General features: G+C 39.5%; 1 protein-coding gene across 1 annotated transcript in view; it reads right to left on the reverse strand.

The window, feature by feature from the left end:
* Window positions 1-20,434, reverse strand: part of wdr11 (WD repeat domain 11) — a 65,528-nt gene extending 45,094 nt beyond the window's left edge. The window contains exons 1-10 of the mRNA XM_085428696.1: window positions 20,235-20,434; window positions 19,212-19,323; window positions 17,752-17,905; window positions 17,388-17,561; window positions 16,843-17,044; window positions 10,378-10,543; window positions 6,035-6,137; window positions 5,158-5,353; window positions 4,294-4,394; window positions 1,966-2,142 (exon numbers count right to left, since the gene is read on the reverse strand). Of these exons, the coding sequence (XP_085284822.1) occupies window positions 1,966-2,142; window positions 4,294-4,394; window positions 5,158-5,353; window positions 6,035-6,137; window positions 10,378-10,543; window positions 16,843-17,044; window positions 17,388-17,561; window positions 17,752-17,905; window positions 19,212-19,323; window positions 20,235-20,320 (1,471 nt within the window). The 5' untranslated portion in view covers window positions 20,321-20,434. The remainder of the gene's footprint in view (window positions 1-1,965; window positions 2,143-4,293; window positions 4,395-5,157; window positions 5,354-6,034; window positions 6,138-10,377; window positions 10,544-16,842; window positions 17,045-17,387; window positions 17,562-17,751; window positions 17,906-19,211; window positions 19,324-20,234) is intronic.
* Between the last annotated feature and the right edge of the window lie 320 nt (window positions 20,435-20,754).

The raw sequence follows: 20,754 nt of genomic DNA on the forward strand, positions 1-20,754 counted from the left end.
ACATCAAAAACGAAAGAAAACCATTAATCAACACATGAACATTACCTCTGAAGTTACAGCAGTTTTATTACAGACACGGCTAAGCGTTTTGCATTTTGCTTAATTTTAAAAAGTTTAAAGTTGTTCAATATTGAACGGCAGAAATCAGGTTTACTTTTCGGAAGTAAGTAAAAGGGAAAAAAAAAAACGTCGGCCGACAGCGCTGTAAACAACGGTAGACTTGTGCGTAACAAGCAAGCGAATAATGCAGGAGAGAGAGAGAGAGAGAGAGAGAGAGAGAGAGAGAGAGAGAGAGAGAGAGAGAGAGAGAGAGAGAGAGAGAGAGAGAGAGAGAGAGAGAGAGAGAATGAGAGAGAGAGAGAGAGAGCCCGCCGATCAGAATCAGCGAGCTGTTGGCTTTCAGCCCCGACCGTCAGCTGAGAAAGGCGACATCTCACTGATTCTGATCCGCGGGTTGCGCTGTGTGTTTACGTCTTTGTGCAGAAGCCGTGTACCTGCTCTCATTTACTGTCTTAGCTGTTTGGTGGTTGTTGAAATTTTGTGATCTTTCACCTGAGATTCTGGCATTTCGGGCAAAATAAATTAATATTAAAAAATTGATTCAGGATTTTAATGAATCGATTTTACGTTATCCAAGCCAGAATTGATTTTAATCGATAAATCGATTATAAAAACCCACCCCTATTTATAGCTACTAAATGCCAACAGAAGAAGCAGAGATGGAAATTTTACACACAGTAAATATTCGTTAAAGAACTTACATCCGTGAATTATATCTGTTTTTTTTGTTGGTGTGAGTCTTCTATCAGGCATTCCTCCATCTTTAAATCCCCTCTGGCATAAACAAACAGAAATAATAAAGACGGTAAAATGCTAAAACACTGCAGCAACAACGGCAATTGCATTAAAAATCATCACCTAAACATGTCAATGAAAATTCATCTGACCTTTATAATTGAAAAAAACAAAACCTAATAATGAAAAGATTTTTGTAAGTAGCAATAAGAAAGCTAATCCAGGTAAATAGTAAACAGAGAAACAATACATAGGCCTTCTATCCATTTTCTTTTTAAATAACTGCCGCTTGGAAAGGAACCACATTTAGAAAAGAATACATAAAAAATAAAACTATTTATGCCACTTTTATGCACTTCTACGGTAAAGCCCTCCACGCTATAGAACATCAATTACAAATTAAATGAACTAAAGAAAGCTTGTTTTCTTCTTACCATTCCAGTTTCGATGATGTTTAATTATCGTCTGCAGTCAACATGCATCTTCACACAGAGACGGGAGGTTTGAAAAACGCAGCACTGGTTTCCAAGGTAACCAAAGGTGAATCCGGTTTGAGTTACAGAAGCGTTTTAAAAAAAATGAACAAAAGCTACAAAGGAAGAATATGTCCCCGAATAATAGAACCAAAGTCCTTTTTCGCTCCTCAGTGGGCCGCGAACTCTGTCTCAAATACCAAAGTGCTCGTCAACATTAACTTACCCAGCTTGACAATTACTCACAATACAGTCAATGTTTAAATGTTTTGCCACCATTAATTTACAAATGCTTTGACATCTAATTCACTTGGTTGTGTATCAAGGACTTGTCAATAACAGTAGGTAATGATGATAAAACAGTAGCAGTACTGTGTTGAAATCTTTTGTGGACTTGTAGGACTGCCAATGTGAACTCAAAAGAAAGCAAATCGAACGTATACAGTTCAACAAAAACAGGACATTTAGACTAGAATTCGCTGCATTTACAGTTTCTGCAGAATTTACCAACGTCCAGTAAAATTTACTGTTACGTGGTTGTTAATGATTAAATAATGATATAACAAATCAATAGTTTTTGTTTTTTTCCCCCCCCCCCCAGAAAAACAGAAACCTCATATGCCAGTGGTAGTGGCTCATTTGTCATAAAGTTTTGCAGAATTGCGTGACTGTGAGTAACTGGTTTCCTATTACCTACCTACAGCCAGAAGGGGTTGATAGTGGTTGATATTTTTGGTGGTAAGAGGTGGACACATTCGGATGGCAAATGGTGGCAGTGGCAGACCAGACAGCAAACCGGTTAGCAGGAACTTCAGCTGGACTTCTTGCTGGTGGGAAGATGTAGGAAGAGTCTCACCGGCTATCAAGGTCTGACCTGGAGATGGAAAAAAAAAGATAAAATAAAAAGACAAGACGTCAAGTGTTAAGTTGGACATAATGTGAAAAACTACCTCTTATTTGCTCCTTAAATAATGAAATAACAACAGGTTAGGAAAATCTAACCAAAATCAAGACTTTCTTTCATTATCACTGTCACCATTGTATTCTATCTTATACAGCTCATATGTAGAGGGAAGGCTGTCATTCTGTAAATCAATCACTGTATAACGCATAGACAGCAACAGTGGGTGCTACCATCTGTATGAATATGTTCAACGAAGAAATAAACACAAGCAAAATAAACAAAAAGTCAAAAAAATATAAACCAAATATAAACAGAAGCTTCTTGAGAGCAGCAACATCAACAAGTGAACTGCAATAACAATACTGTGCAGGAAGTAAATCATCCCAAATCAAGACTGTAGACACCTCGTACTTGTAAGAAGCTTAATAGAAGTCTTTTGAATACAAATTTCAACTTGGCCTTACTGATCTAAAACAAAGCACATGTTTGTCTGAAGTGGAAACGTTGTACACAATGCAACTACAGCTGGAGGCAATAGAAAAGAACTAATATTGGTTATTTCAATGAGCTGTGGACTTAGTTATCAGCAGCTGTAATTATCATAAGAATTTAGTGGTATGTTAAAGCACTAAAGGCAAAGAGTAGCTAGTGCCCTCATCAATTTTAATCAACAATCAATTTTAAATATCAAGAAAACATTTTGTTGGGATGTGGGTGGGCCCTCCGTAATGCGAGTGTCACGACTGGCAGCCAGCACTGGAGTAATGACGTAAAAGTCTCTGAGGTAGCTGAGGAAGCATTCCAATAGTAAGACACCACACTCATGTTATCAGAGAACGGGTGTACGAGATAAGTAACAGCAAGTTTCTTCAATACTTTAAAATCACAGACTGAGACATAGATGTGAAGGCGATTCGCTTAAAATAATTTCATTACTGCACATCAGACTGCGCATTTTAATGCACTGTGAACGAATAATTCATCTTTATCTGTGTATCTGCTGGAGAGCTTTAGTATTCCCCGAGGAACAAACCTTAAATTGTCATTAGCACTTGTTAAATAATTCATTTGGTTTTCTTGATTTCTTTACACTGGAGATGTTTTGTCTTTCAGCTTGGAGTTAGATTCTAATCTTATATTATTATAACTACAAATAAAACAAAAAAAAAAAACCCAAACAAACAACACTGTGCCTACCATAGATTGCAACAAAGGAAAAATGGTTTTCTAGTTACCAGCTCTTTCCACATCTCAGTGTAATAACAAGCATGTTTTTGTTTTACAGACTATAAGTAACCTGCATGACAGTGATATTTCCTCATAACAAGAGCTTTAGTCAGCAACTGTCAAACAGAGCTACTGCTCCAGGCAGTAGATGGCTTCAGTCTGTGTCTGTGTGTGTCTGTGTGTGTATACATATCTGTATAGATATAGATATATATAGATTAAGGATGAGACAGAAAACCCCTCCCTTCTAATGCCATCCACCTCCCACAGGTCTACCTCCCAATGCAAGTTAACTCTCACTTAATACAAATGACAAACCTAACACACACAAAAATCATCCTATCACAATTTTACATTTACATTCATCTTTTGACAGGCAGCCTTAAATCATCAGGGAGGATAAAGAGAGAGGGTGGAGAGGAAAAAAATAATTAAATGAAGGAGAGACATCATAAGCAGAAAAGATGAGACAAAAAAAAAAAGGGGAAAAAGGGAAAGAGAGGAAGGGCCATGCATCTATGGGACTCTTTGTACAGAGCTGCTCAACAGGGGAATAAGGCTGGCTTGTGAAGTGCACAGAGGAGAAACCAGCAGTCACACATTAAAGCAGAAACTGAAGGGGTGCCTTGAGGCCCACTCAACTCGCAGAGGTACAATAAAAGATACACTAAGACCTGCAGCATCCACACACAATAATCTAATTCCCTTCATGTTTTTGAGTTTTCACATTTTCTCTCAAAAAAATTACAACCATCCTTCTATGATGAGAATGAGAATGCTTCAGCTGCACCAAGATGTGACATGTGTGACGTTTTGCCTTCCAAACAGCAAACTATATTGTCTGAGATGCGCATTGTAGTGGAGTGTTGATGGTGGTGGTGTGTTTAGGCATACCAATCATGCTGTTAAGAGACAGATCCTGAATCTTTTTCTGGTTTGGACCCAGTGGAGCTCCACAAAATGACACAGGGGAGTAGAGCGGCGACAAACCCGAGCTGTCGTGGAGAAAGAGAAAGAATCATTCACCACATGAACTTCAGAGTGACATAAATGAATAAACACATGCGATATTTCATAAACTGCATACTAATTATATGCATTGCGTCTTAACCTTCCTTAGTTAACTCAGCTTTCCCTTTCAAAACCACCTCACTGAGAATATAATTTATGTCATTATATCAAACGTAAGCTAAAAAACTTTTTAGGAAACATCAGACTGTCAATTTAGAGCACCGCAAAAGAAAACTTCTGCAACTCATTAGCCGTGAAACAGAAAACCCACCTGTCAAGCAAATGAATTCAAACAAGACTATAATAAGAAAATTCCTCACATACTGACGGAAAGCAAAAACTTTTCATCCCTTTTTCATTTAATGCTGTAGATTTCTCTTGTTTGCCCACATTAAATTGGCTTGTTCACAGGCAGGCAGAATTCACTCTGTCTCACGTAGGAACCTGACTTAAGAGAGAAATACAAAACTGTTCTCGACAGCAGCGAGGGAACGCTCCATCAAACGAAAAGACACGTCAACGACAACCAAACCCCTCTGCACAGCCCACCTGCGCCAGTCACGATGAAGACTACATTTAGGTCAGAGGATTATTATTTAAAGTCAGCTTGAGTCACCTTACAAAGTAGTCAAACTTTTAACCATTACGTCTAGCTTTCAACTGTGAAATTGTAATGTAACTTTGCAGAATTATTTGGCTTTCTGCATACGTGTGTGTGTGTGTGTGTGTGTGTGTGTGTGTGTGTACCTAGGATTGGCAGCTTTGCCGGTGTGGGCTCTGAGCTCCCACAGCATGGCTCTGCCATCGCTGACCATGAGCGCAGCCTTGTTTTCATTGACGGGGCAAATCACCATGCGATATGGTCGGACGGTCTTTGTGACTCGGATGGCGTCACACTGAGAGCGCAGGTCGTACACAAGCTCCTGGACACTCTGTTCTGGGTCTGGGAAACCAAAGGAATAAAGGAAAAATACGACAAAGAATTAGGAAGAGAAAAAATGTACAGCGAGGTCGACATGCAGGAAGAATAGTGGCAGATAAAAACCACATGATGGAAATTGTGGATTGAGAAGGACAAACGAGAGGAAAAAAATACAAAATGTCAAAGTCTACAGAGTAGATGTTCATAATACTGACAACGGAGGGGGAAAAAAGGAAGAAGAATAGGAGTATATACGATTGAAAGAACAATTTTGAGCACATTAAAAGAAAAATAGAGAGCATAGAGAGCTTTACATAGATTTAAGGCAGTAAAAAGAGTAGGTGAGAGATACAAGAGGAAATTTCAGGGAAAAAAAGGAAAATGGGTATAGAGAGATGTGTGTGGAGGAGATAGCAAGGAGAGTAAGTGAGGAAGAGAGAGAGATTCAGCGAGACAATTGCCTCCCATTGGCCTATCACGCTAAGCCAAAGATAAATGAGACAGTAAGGGGCTAAATGCCCACTGGAGCATAGGGAAAAAGGCTACAGGATCCAATTGCAGTGCAGTTGGCTGAATAGATGATGACTGGGGGATGGAGCACTGAAGTGAGGAGCAGCTTAGGCGCTGAAGTGAGGAGTGAGTAAAGCACAACGGCTATGTGCAGATTGTGAGTGGATACACCATTGTGAAAAGGTTTCATACCCGCTGCTTCCTCAGTGGCAACCGTGGAGCGACAAACTCGTAGTGTGATACAACCATTCTCATGGAGACAGTAGAGGGCGTCTCTCTGAGCACAGGGAATCACCTAAACACAGAGGGAGTGAAAAAAAGGGGATCATGTGTGATTGTGACTTTGCCAAATGTCTATTTGAGACTTAATGTTGAACAGGTGGTGTTTACATTTGCTCTAAGCACTGCATGAATTTGCCAATGTATTTGCTCCACAGCATGAGAACCCCCTAATACACTCATCAAAACCTACATGTGTAAATTTGTTTGGCACAAACAGAGGAAAACAGAGCAGGGGCTAAGCTTCATTAGCTTGTCAGATCTCATGCTAGTCTGAAAAGGAGGGATTTTTGCCAAAGGCTGCTGAGACATACTGATGACGTGATTGGGAAAAATATTATTGTGCAGACTTAAGATGTTATGGCATAGTCATGTTTTATAAATATATGGACAATAAGCTAAGAAGTTGGGAATTCAAAATATTGCCGACTACAGCAGGCAAGATCTATTATCATACAAAAAAATTATCCTGATGATGAGTTGTGCAAATATACAGCAGAATTCATTACAGTTGTACTTCAAGTAATTATTCTACACTTTTACTCTCTCCCCTCACCCCTAACCAGTCGTGGCAAATGGATGCCCGTCCCAGAGCTTTTGTCGTGCAAAAGAGGAGTTTTTCCTTCGCACTGTCGCAAAAGGGGTCGTCTGATTGCTGAGGCTTTCTCTGTATTATTGTCGGGTCTCTACCTTACAATATAAAGCACTTTGAAGTGACTGCTGTTCCACATTAGCGAGGATAGAAGAAAATTCACATTTCTCGGAGCACAACGGACAACAAGACTGTCATCAAAAACACTGAATGACTTGTTTGCATTTAACAGCTCTGAAAATAGTTTTATCTGAAAGTGCAAAGAAGCAGCAGCATTTTGGGGCCAGTTCTAGCGTTGTATAAATATCAGATCCATTTCTGTGATCCTTTGAATATATTTATTGATGTGTGTGGGCATGTACATCTGTTATTTTATTGTGTAATTCTCCGTTTCATGTGCAGCAGTTTGGTTAACTTTGTTGTTTTAAATATGCTGCATAAAGAAATTTGGACTGGATTTGAATTTTGTGTGTAAAACTATAACATAATAACAATGAAGTGTTCAGTTATTTAAATCTATCCATATTTTGTATGACAAAAGCCCTACCAGGGCTCTAGAGTGCCACCAATTTGGTCGCAAATGCGACCAAATTTTTCAGTGGTGCGACTAAAAAAATATATATATATATATTTGGTTGCACCTGTGCGACCAACTGTTAGGGTGGCAAAAAAAAAAAAAAAAAAAATCTGCAACCTTCCCTGTGGTCAACAACAGACACACATTTTGCCCCTATCGTGGACTAAACCAATCAGAGATAGTCAGGGGCGGGACCTCTCTGATTGGCCGTGGTCCAGTTGAAAGTGCAGGTGGAAGTGGGAGGTGAGTAGCTTGAATAAAGCGATATCAATTCATTAAATCCTGAATCAACTTTTAAACATAACTGTGTTTTGCCAGAAACGCCAGATTCTCAGATTAAAGCTCACAAAACCATTTCAACAACAACCAAACAGCAAATGAGAGCAGGTACACGGATTCCACACAAAGACGTAAACACAGAACGGACCGACGCATCAGAATCAGCTTTGTCTTTCTCGGCTTTCTCACCCGCCGGCCCGCAGACGGACACGCTGTCGGAGCTCAGCGATCCTGATGCGTCCGGTCCGCGCTGTGATTACGTCTTTTTGCGCTGATTCTGAGCTGCAGGTTTTGTCTCTCCAACCAAAATTCACTGAGCCAGCAGCAAAAGAAGCAGCAAACTGCGCTTCACATTTGATCAATGTCGTCATGAATTTTGCTGTTTTGCTTCCACGACTATTAAAATCACACTTCATGCACAGCTAGCTCTCTCTCTCTCTCTGTACTTCAAGAACAGTTTCCGTCTCCAATCTCTGTTTTCTGTATTATTCATTGGCTTATTACCCACCAGTCTACCGTTGTTTACAGCGCTTTTTCTTTTTCACTTAAATGACCTCGGACAAGAAAGCCTATTTTTTCTGTTGTTCAATACTGAAGAAATTTAAACTTTATATGCAGAACATTGTAGAATATTTTTAAGGTTTTCTGCTTTAAAAAGCCAGACCAGGAAAATCTCCTTCATGTTTTTCTGTGTTTTATTCTCAGTTACTTTCACACAAAGGCATCTGCTGTGATGTTCACAATTCTGATGAAGTCAGTGCTGATAAATGATCAGAATTATAATATTTCTGACTGGCTGAGGCCAAGTTGAATCGAATCGGGACTTTGAAAACCGGAATCGAATGGATTATAGAAATCAGTGATGATACGCAGCCCTAACTTTTCTGTTAAGGCCTGATCCTTCTGAAATTCATAGCCAGTGCTCTGACACGGTGTCATCAATCTTTGAATGCTGAAAAAGCACAGTGTATCCAGAAAAACACATTATATTATATCAATTATTATAAAATTTGTGTGCGCCTAACTTTTGTGCCGGTACGCCCAACTTTTTAAAGTTAGGCGTACCGGTACGCCCATGGCAAAAAGTTAGTCTAGAGCCCTGCCTACAGAGCTCACCTGGTATGATCTGTAAACAATAAATTCTATTTCAGTGCAGTTCTCATGTTTCTATACCTTATTAACTCATGACAGTAATTAATATATTAACGTTACAGTCACTGGTGAGGCTACATCACTGAACTTTTTTTTGTTACTTCTAACAGATAATCAAATCAAACTACTACCGGTAGTTAAATTCATCTTATTCACAAATATGTGCATTCAGTTGTGATTGTTATTTTGACATCTTCACATTGCTTCTTTTGTTGGCTTTCTGAACGTCTGATTTCATTGAACATACTGTACATTTTAAAACACCTCACTCAATTTATGCCAGTGCACAAAATATTCCAAATACTGAAATGCAAAAACTGCAAGACATCAATCTGCAGCCATTTGAAATCAAAGTAAATCAGCACCTTGTTGAAAATGAACAGATAAACAACAAATTGATGGATTCTGTACTAGTTTGCTATTGATAGATGGAAAAATGACTGTAGGCCATGTTGACCTGACAAACTGGCAACTGCACACTATGTATGCCCCAACCTGACAGTGGAGCCTCTGTACACTCGAGCATAGACCTTTGCCACATAGACCTGTGTCATCAGTCATGCAAATTGGCTGGAAGACAAGCACTTTATAACACTTAGAGAAAGGAGGCGTTGGTCAGACGGAGCCTAGGCAGCTGAGTAATACCCCTTTGCTTCTGCCCCTGGTGACTTTAGATCTTACTCCTTGACTACAAACGCTCATTCTCTACCTTTGTGTTGTTAAACCATAGAGACGTTTATTAAAACAAGATCAGTGACAACCCAAATAAAGTATGATTTATGATAGGACAATAATACAAAGAACAGAGCGCAATTTCACAGAAGCAGAACATGTCATCGACTGCAGAGATGAACTAATAACTGCAAACTGTTCCATGCATGTACATTCAGGCATGAAATTCAACGAGTTTCAAAAAGGCACATTAGGTGTCAAATACAGTAGAACCACTGCCGTGAAAAATAAGGAGAGCTACTCTGTGTAATGACAGGGCAGCACAGTGGTCAATCTTTTGGAGACGGAGAGTAAGTATAGAAAGGGGGAGCGAACGGTGCGACTTTAAGACAGTTTCTGTTCAATTACTGGCACTGGAGCTGTGACAAATCCTCAGTGTAATACCCCCACGGCATTCATCAATTTCCAATTAGAAATCCAGACTTTAAAAGAAAGTGAATTGGCACCTAAAGGTCAAGTCTGTTGCTGTGGAGAGGCAGTATAAAGAAAGGGGGGACTTTTTCCCCCTTTGTTGCTAATGACTACACAGTCCTGATGTGCAGTTGTCACACCCAATGAGGAGAAACAACTGCAGAGGCGGGTGCAAAGAGTTAAGAACTTTATCATTCGTGGCAGGAGGAACTGTCTTCCTGGAGGAATCATCCATAAAAAAAGACAGATTTCAGTAAAGCTCTTCAAGTAAGATGTTGATATATGAGGTTTGTTAAAGCCACATAACACAGCCATCCTTTCACCTAGACCAACTACGGTGTCAGCGCAAAGCAGTTTAAAAAATGTCCTGCACATAACGTCAAGAGTAAGTGATTGGTGAGAACTCAGAGCCTGAAAATTTAATGCTGTTTTAAGGTTAACTTTCATCTCTTCGAGTTTAACCGAGATCCATATTAAAGGGATTTTGCTGCGTATTTTTGCAGCGTGCCTCACCTGGATGAAGGGAACCCCGGAGCGCTCGATGGCCACCACACCCACCGTCTGACTGAGCTCCAGGTCCAGGATCAAAATTTCTCTGGGATAAAGCAGCAGCATGTGGTTTCTCTTCGAAGGTAGGTAGGATAGCTGCAGGCAGTCGTTCAGCGTCACAGCCTCTGCCCTAAAGCATCAGAGAGCAGGGGAATGACAACAATGAGAACAGGAAGTTAGTTAAAACGGGCTGACACTGAAACTGAGAACAAACTAGATGGAATGGTAAATAATAAACTATCAATCTTTATTGACAAAAAGACTTTCTTTAATCCAAGGATTAAGCATGTCCTGGAATTGCCTGTTTTCTCGTGTTGTTTACGGCGCAATTTAATGGACACAAAAGATGAAAAATGCAAATTACGATGACTAGAAATGAGGGTTAGATAATATACCGCTCAGTAAGTCAGTCTTATTCTCCAGATAAATCAGGATATAATGAGACTCTGCTGTAACAACAACACATGCATATGAAAAATGCAAATTCCATGCAAACCAATATGACGCTAGATTTAAAATTCAATATAAAATATAAAAATCTCATTTCTAAGGACAACTTGATATTTATTCATGTCTTCCCAAATAGAAGCTAGAATGAATGACTTATTATTGTTGGTTGGCTGATGAACTAAGCAGGTACTGTAAGAATTGCAAAGAATTTCCTTTACGTTACTTTTGGCTGCTCTGATTTGTTATTCACAGCGACTTCTTTCATGTGTGACCAAATTAATGACAGGTACTATTATCTGTGGCGGCAACCAGTTTTGATCTCTCCGTATCACAGCAAAGCGGTCACAGGTACTTCTGTTCAGTACAGTTCACTCAAGAAGGAAAAAGAGACGATTTGGACTGAACTTACGAGCAGGTCTACAGCCATAACTCATTCCAACAGCTGAATTCCTCTAGGTCACGGCAAGATCAAATAAAAGAGAGACAAACCTTATAACACAATGGAGATCATTATCATCTGGGGAAAGTGTAACAGATAAAATAGACTCAGTAGGGGAAGCTTTAGGAGTTATTGAGCTAAATTACCGTAATTGTCGGGCTATAAGCCGCTACTTTTTGCACAAGCTTTGAACCCTGCGGCTTTTAGTCAGGTGCGGCTTTTCTATGGATTGTCCATGATTTTTGTCATATCGTAAGACGATTTGTTTTGTTTGTTCCGCTGTTGTACGGCACTACGTTGCCTGGCGGAAGGGCATGTGATCAGACACACAGTATCGGGGTTCAAGAGTGGTGTGTTGGTCACGTGTCCATCCGCCAGACAACATAGTGCCGTACAAGTAGCGCGAAAAACAATGCGAAAAGCAAGTTATGCTCAACTCCACCGGTGGAATCTGACAGCGTGGAAAAGTGTGAAAACATCAATGATCACCAACGGATTTCGAAGGGCTGGACTGCTGCATGATGGAGAGGAGGACACCGCCACGGCCCTTCTGAGGGTGTTCGACTCTGACACTGACAACGAGGATTTCTTTGGTTTTGAAAGTGACAACGAAGGAAAGAAGCTGAGAGTGGATGACGAAGCCATCCTGAGCCTGTTTGTATCCGACACTGGAGAAGAGGACTTTGGTGGTTTTAGTGGGCAGGAAGATGGTGGTGAATGACTGACTTTTCTTCTTGTTAAAGCCGTGTCACTGCACCTGAGCCTAAAAGGTAGTCCGAATCTATTTTTCTGGTGTGCTGTAGGTTACTGTTATGTACTACATTTGTTACTCATTTATGAAGCACAGTACATGTTTCCTACTTGTAATTACCGCTACTTGTACATATACCTAAAAGGTTATGCAAATATGTACCCATAACTTGTTTTTCAAAATATTAATAAAAGTGATGTCTCCAAACAGCCATCTCTTTCCTGACAATTCCCTTTGTGCATATTCTCTTACATATGATAAGTCAACATTGAAACACCTGCGGCCTTTAGTCAGGTGCGGCTAATGTATGTACAAAACAGGATTTTCCCCTGATTTTAGCTTGTGCGGCTAATATTCGGGTGCGCTTTGTAGTCCGGGAAATACGGTACACTTTTAGCAGCTTACTGAAGTCAGAAAAGAAAGAGATAGAGGCTAAAATGTCTGAGTCACCAAAGGCAGAACATCAGAAAGGAGCAGACCTTAGATTGCAAGCAACAGATCTTCAGAGAGAAATGAAAAAAGAAAAAAGGGAGAAAAGGGAAATAAAAAAAAACTGCAGCCCTCAAATATTCAGCTCTCCAATTACCAAAACATCACACGCCCTTCTCGCTCTCTCAGTCGTTGTTATGAATAAGACATGAAGGCTACAGCGGTCAGAGGATCACACACAGTTACATATTGCTAAGTACATACACATATGTGTGCTCACGCAGTGAGTTTGCTATCAAAGACGCAGGACATTTGATAGCAAAGGTGGATGCCTTTATTAAAGTTTTAAAGCACTCTCAAGGTTCTATTATTTAACTCACCCAAAGGACATTAAAGTCAAATACTGTCTTTATACAGCAGTCACACCACCTTGAGCTTGTTATCTACACAATACAAATTCAGTTTACACGCACACTGGCAGCTGCTGGAGATGATACAGCAGAAAACTGAACTGATGCTCACACTGTGGGACAAAACAAACAAACAAACCACAACCTAAAATACTTCTATAACAAAACCTGTCCATTTCAGTTGGTCACGTCACTCCATTACTGATCACTTTTGTACATGTCTGTGAATGACCGGGTTCTCTTTCATGTTATGTTGTTTCTTTTTCGATTGCTCTCACACTACCTGCAGCCGAGCTTCAAATAAAACTCGAGAGTTTGTAGTGTTTGGAAGCAGGTGTTGCATGTGTACATCACCACAGTACAAAGCCATAAATCACACCTCTAAGACTGAAGTGAAGACTAAGCTTGAACAAAAGTCCTCAATTATCCATTTATTATCCAGCCACAGCTGCCCTAAAGAAACAGTGTTGGGAATAAGTGGTTGAATGTTTGCTTGATTAACCTCTGATTTTGAAATAAGTCCAGTGTGCAGTCGCAGGGCAGCATCATACTGCCCTGAAACCAGCGAGCCGGCATTAACTGTGCATTTGTCGGTGTGGGTAGCGACTGTTCATCGAATGTGTCCAAATCAAGAGATTCAGTTTCATCCATTTTTGATCAGCATTATGAAGAGCAGCTACAGTCAGACAGAACCCCCAACTCATCGGTAAGATAATTAACTTTGCTATTCCCTGTTGTGTGGAAAACTACTCGCTCTGCACACAACATGATTTCAGATGAAGCCATGAATTTAAAAAAGGCCTGATTATTCAGACTTACTGCTTTTATCAAAATCATTATGATTTTTTCATAATCATAAGAACTACAACTTCAAGCGTCTTAGTGAATTATTTAGATTTTTTTTAAAATCCAACTTATAAATATTTCTGTCAGTTTAAAAGAAAACATACATTAGTCGACATTGCTCTGTATATGTAATAGTATAGCTGACTTCATTTTGATATATGAACCAAATCTCTAGTGGCTAACACCCAGATTAATGGCTCCCTGATGGGACACTAATGCACACAATACCATACTGTATTCAGTAAGTTTCTGATAACGCTGTGGGAGAACAGAGTCTTGTTTAAATCCTCCATTTATCACCCACAAGCAGACAGAACCGGCGAGAGTAGAGACTGTAGACAAAGGCGAACTGAAGGAATACAGCATCCTGGATAGCAATTACACACAGTTAAAGGTGAGGAAGGAAGTTGTCACACATGGATAGAAGACTAAAACAGACAAAATGAGAAAGGCACGAGAGAATAAAGACAAGATTAATGGAGTGTTTGTTATCAGAACTGGCTTGGTGGGTGGACAGAGAGACTGGGGCATGCTGCTATAAATAACCTGACAGTCACAACCACTCCAGCAGGAAGCTGCCAGCACATCAAACACGTCTACAGCTCATGCAACTTTTTCTAAATTAGCGCTTATACAATTTATCAAGTTTGTCAACTAATGGAATAAGAAGCCAGAAGAAGTACATCACTACTTCTGCTGCGTTTCAGAATTAAAAATCAATGTAGCAAATATGCCAAGTGATCAAATCCTTCCTTATTCTCTTGAGAAATGCTTCTCCCGGACCCTTGACTTGATTTAGCATCTGATCTAAGTTTAAAGAGGAATCTCACTGCTGTGCTGGAGAGACAGTTACATCAAAACTAGGTCATCTATGTAGTGAAAGGTGCTGTTCCTGTTTTGATTTTTTTTTCTGCAATGACCAAAGAAAAAAGAAAACAAACCAAACATAAAAATAGACCGTGTTAGTCCATACTGCTGTCAACAAAAATGCTCCGTGACCTGCTTCTTACAGTGTTGCTTGTCGGGCCATTTTTATTGGTTAGGCTTGAAAAAGTGTCTGGAATACTTCTCCTGTTCACATAATTTGGAGGAGCTTTGCTGTCGAATGAACAGGGAGGTCTCAGGTCAGTGCGGAGTAAAATATACTCTACAGAAAGACCAATCGGCCACAACATTAAAACCACTGGCAGGTGAAGTCAATAACATTGATTATCTTGTTACACTGAGTAAGGGTGTGAGAAATTAAACAGCAAGTGAACTGCCAGTTCTTGAATATGATGTCCTGAAAGCAGAAAACGGGCAAGTGTGATCTTAGTGACCTTGATGGGGGCAAGAGTGTGATGAAAATAATAATGCTGGCTATGACAGAAAGGAGGCAAAATACAGAGCTCACTGTATATAGGCATGCATAACAACAGCCTGGTCTGACTGCTCATGCTGACCCCTCTTCACAGAAGAATGAATGTGAGAACTGGACTGAGGAGAAGTGGTTCTGGACTCACACGTCAAAATTATTTTAGATCAGGAGCTATTAATATTCCTCAAGCTGTCATGTGAGAAACTACATCAATAATATCAGACAATAAAAATGTGAAATAGGCATAAGAAGAGAAAAGACTTTATCACCATTTAATCAACATTTCCAAAACTAAGTGTGAACAAAAATGCGCATTTTTGGGCTAATGTTGTTTAAATTTGTATAAATCTGTTCACATGCGAGGGCAGATCCAAAGAGAACCAACATCTTCTCTGACAATGGCTCTTTTTCCTCCTTGAGAAAATACAAACAAATCCAGGAGTAATACTGATTTAAAGTGCTCTCCCAGCAATGAGTCAGATTGAGCAGGTCAATCGCTGTTTTGATCAAATAATACATATATAAATAAAACTTAATTGAATTTCACATTCTTTTGATAGCTTTCGTTGTAAACCTCTTCACAGATTAAAATATAAAAACTCAAAATAAACTTTCGTAAATGTAAAATAACTGGATAAAACTTTACAGTCAGTTTGATCATTCAGTGTTTTGCAGGTACGACAGGCACTGACTTGATATTAGGCAGCTGCTTTTAATGTTGTGGCCAAACAGTGTATGCTTCCAGCCCTGTACATTACAAAGACTGGTTAGTAACTGAGATTTAGTTCATATGACAGTAAATAAACCTTGGTGTTTACTTAGAAATCATATCATACGTTACAATCAGAGAAACATCACTTCTATCATGTAACAGTGATAACTATGACTGCCTTAAGTCAGTCCTCTTAAACCAGCCTTTTTTGCGCCACGGGCAGGTTAAATGTCAGACAATATTTCCACGGACCGGCCTTTAAGGTGTCACGGATAAATACAACAAAATAAAATGATACGACCAAGACAAAACCTGTGGTATTTTTGTAAATATAATAATAAACGCAAATTCACTGTGGAATTGTGTAACTTTATTAGCAGCATCCTCCTGAAATGCATCAACAACATTGAGAGTAACATCCTTCTCCTTGCCCCTAATACTCTTTGGTCGCTATGGTAACGTGTAAATATTTCTTTCAAAATAAGACACACAACTACAACACGGGAAAAGACCCAGAGAAACAGAGTTAACGATAAAAAAAAATCCCGAAAACCATAAATTTCACACCCGAGCCTCATCTCTAGCGGGCCTGGTACCAAACAACGGGGTTGGAGACCGCTGTCTTAAACCGATAAGACTTTGTAGTTTACTTTGAACAACAAGAGACAAAAAAAGGGAACTGAACAACATTGAGCCATAGCATTTCAATAAAACATGACACTGAAAGGGTGACATAACCTACAGGAAGTTTGATTTAAAAACTGACTTAACTATTGAAACAAATATATTCCACAGATTATCCTTTAGCACCTACATAAGTGTTGAGATGAAATTCAGACATTTATTAAAATATTAACATGCTGTACTGTATGAAGATCTTGGCTTTTCAGTAAGTAACGTCTTAAAAACCATACAATACATAAGAGCTTCATTAGACTTGTTAAACTTGAAACAACAGTCTATGTGTCTAAAAAGAAGGATCCAAAATATTTTAAAATAAAGTCAGGGAAGGAAAATTAATTTAATTTCACTCACGTGGGCTTTTCATTGGTAATCAGCACTTTGACCTTGTTAAGGGCCTTCTTGGCACCAGTAGGGGCCGGAGCTGTTGCAGGTGCAGGTTTGGTATGCGCTGGGCTCGCATGAGGACTGGCAATGTAGACCTTTTTGCCAGCGCTGCCTGGGGGTTTGGAGTAAGAAAAGTCTGTGATGAAGACGATCCCTTCACTGGTCAGCACTGGATAGGAGAAAAAGGACAGAAGAATATTATAAAGATTCATTTGCCAATAAGAGATGGTCAGATGTCAATATTGTTTTCAATTTGCCATCTGTTATTTGTGAAAGTCTCTGCTTTGACTTATCTTTTTCCACAAAAAAAAAAAAAAGAAAGAAAGAAATACCACTGGTTAAATTGTTGGCATCACAGAATACCAGTCACATGCTTTCAGATATAAGATATGTTCAACCATACTGCAATAAACAGTAAATTTAAGAGATGAAGCATGCCCTGTGTATGTGGGTGGCAAAGTGAAAAATTCGAAGGCTTCGTTAGTCTTTTGGTAAGTATTTTGTTCACCTACATGCCATGTTGGAAGGGTCAAAAGGGTCAAAAGAAAAGGAGAGGATATTCTCAGCGTAGCTTTTTTTCCACAGTTTGGTGCCTGTGTCTCCATTCCACAGAACAATGTAGTTGGGAGGATGGACAGCTAACAAGAGATCACGAGATGCATCCTGATTCCACAGCCACTCCAAGTCTGACAGAGGGAGCGAGCAAAACAGAGAAGAGGAGGTGAGAATGGAAGCGTAGTGCGCACCAGCAGGAGTGGCAGTAACAGCGTCCTAATGAAAACAAATAGTCAACAGCAAACCATCGGCTCAGTGTCTCTTCTTGGCAGGACTGCCACTGAGCTGACAAACATGTTTGGTGTCTTGAAGCTGTCTTACCCCCGATAGGTTTGGAGTGCTCCTGTATCTCACAGTGGGCTGTGCCGCTGACCACATCCCACACTATAATCTTCCCCGAGGCATCTCCCGAGGCCAACCGCAGACAGTAGGGTGAGCTCAAGTTGTGGTAGTAATTTTCCCTGGACCATTTTACCTTCCAACATAAAACACTAATTGAGTCTCTGGGAGGAATATCAGGTAAAGCTGTAAGCCTTCTACATTTGTTGACAGAATGCTCAGAAAGTCAACAACAGAAAAGAAAAAAAACAACAACAATAACAGCAAGGTCTGAAGATGTATGATGAATTTCACTAAATGCGACATTGGGGAGAAAAGAGAGTAAAGGACATTATAGGAAATGCATAACACTGAAATAGGGCTGTTCAATATAACGATATAGCACAATAAAGCTCAAGATCCTGTTGAGACTTTTCAAAATAAACTGAATCACGTGAAAGAGCAGATTATTTACGGATGAGAATTTAAAAAAAGAGCCGCCAGGTGCTAAAAAATAAACGTTAGAACAGGCTTTTCCCCGCAGCACGCCGTGTAATAAATACTCACAAAGAAAACGTTACAACTTATGTCTAAAAATGTATAGTTTCATGCATCGGTTAAAACACTCGACTGCAGCTACATGACTCGCAGCTGCAAACACTTCCCGCAAGTTGAGCTGCCCGAGATTCACAGAATTTACAGAAAATGTTACATTTTTATGATTTATATCGTTATCGGACGATAGAATTCTTATATCGGAATATGAGATTTTGGTCATATCGCACAGCCCTACACTGAAATGCACATTTTATATGTGAAATAACAAATTACTCCACATACAAGATGGTGTTTAAATAATTGATTATGTCTGTCTATTTGCTCCCAGGTAGGCATGCCCTTTACTGTAGGTACTTCTTTTTCTATTTCCCTTTTTCCTTCATTCAGCAAGTTCTCTTATGTCAGGCTGGGTGGTGAGGAATAGCTTGTTGCTGTGGCAGCGGTGCTTTACAAGATTAAAGTGTTCTTTATAGTGAAGAATGAAAGGCCCGGATTGAGCCCAGGCACTGATAATCACTGTAGAATTTATTGCCCATTATTTACTCTTCTACAACACACATGCACGCGCACACGGACCCAAACAAAATGACTCTCTGTCAATGCTCTATCTGTGTTGCAGGTGTTGGTTTACAAGAAGCAGAGAGAGCCAAAAGTACTCCACTCAAGGTCACACAATGCTAACATTAATACTGTGAGACATAAATAATACAACCCCACAAGGTGTGTTCACTTTGTAGCCTCATTAGTGTGCCTTTTCTCCAACGGCTTAACTTAGTGGTATATATTAAATCATATTTTGAAGTCTATGGAGCAGAGGCGCAACAGTGAGTCAATTAATTTGTGTAATTAAACAGCAATTATGTTGTGGAGGGAAACAATTAAGCCAATTTACTTCTCAAACTCACCTTGACCACATTTGCCTTGTGTCTCTCCAGCACCTGGATGGTCTGGGCGGTCTTAGGATCAATTATGAGAATACTGGAGTGACATCCCTGAGCTATGAGCCCCTGCCAGCCCCTACAGACCACGTTAGCAAGGCAGAATAGGAGGAAGAGGAAAGAAACAGATGAAAGATACGTGAAATGGTTTGGGATGTGAGACATTGATGTACAAAAGATAACATATGATTCAGACTGTGAACTCTGGACATTATGAATTTAAACTTATGTTTCCAGTCAGCCTGACGCTTAAGTGCACCCTCTCCAGTAAACACAGAATTATTCAACAACTGTGTCTGCATTCTGATTTCTGTGCTTTCCACTCCATGTCTAAATTCATCTTCTTTCCGTGTCTGTACAAGACGTGCATGCATATTTGCCTGGAGTGCATCCAGACTGCAAAAAAATCAAAGCTCAATGACACAACAAATTTCAAAATTCAAACATAACTTGAAGCTAAACTTTCAGTTCCAATGACAAAAGCTGCCAGTGCAGAGACTGTACTATATGCTACAACTACACAAGGTAATTTATCTCATATGATGCGTACATAAAGTTAAATATTCACAAGGACAGTTCTCTTTTTAAATATGTCTGGTGAAAAGCAAAAATAGCTTTAGAAGCAAATGTATCATATTTAGGTTCATGTATGCGAAATTAAACTTTGGCACTATGCTGCTCTAATCTAAAGTTTGATCACGCGAGTCCGACTGCCTTGACAGTCTCTGCTGGATTGCTGTGGAGGATGAGGCATTAGAAATTCATCAGGCCCGACAAAATGTCACATGACATTGCACAAGAAATATATACCCCGCATGTTTGTGAGCTCAATGACAAATTATCAGTGGCCGTTCACGCTGACAACTTTACATGCAGCAATAAAGACAAGCCACGAAACTGACACAATGCAAACATCAGTTCCTTAACGTTATCTGTCAGTCGCGTATTCAATTAACCAAATTATGCTAGCAGCAGAGAAGCGGTACTCACCAATCTACGGCGGTTTTATTCTGCAAATTGAGAGTGCCAGTTAACGTCCGAGCCGCGAGTTTAATGTTGACGGTGTAAGGAATCATTGCTCTTCCTAAGAATTTCTGCTACGTTAACATTTAATGAGTAAACACTGCTAAAATTAATTAGCTTATCTGTATCGGCTCTGTTGTGAATATTAACAGGAAGTGAAATGGTGTTTCTAAATAGGATGCCGTGTAGGAACAAATTCCAGCAACAGAGTTCCGCATTGAATACAACAGTACTATCCCCCACCCCACCACCGCCAAAAAAAGAGAGAAAAAGCGAAAAAGAAGCAAAAAAAAAACCAAAACAAAACCCCAAAACAAAAAAAAGTTGTAATATATGTAAATAATAGTTACAGTAAATACTGTAACTGAAAAACATACGGGCTACATTTATTGTTTTAATCCTCCCAAGATTATAATAATAAAAATAAGTCAATAAAATAATAAAATACATGAAATGAAATGAAATCAAAAGTTGCCTAAAATACAAA

This window comes from Rhamphochromis longiceps, linkage group LG13 (genome assembly GCF_057381845.1).
Source record: "Rhamphochromis longiceps isolate RC_006_pf linkage group LG13, R_longiceps_female_GT1.1, whole genome shotgun sequence".
Lineage (NCBI taxonomy): Eukaryota > Metazoa > Chordata > Actinopteri > Cichliformes > Cichlidae > Rhamphochromis > Rhamphochromis longiceps.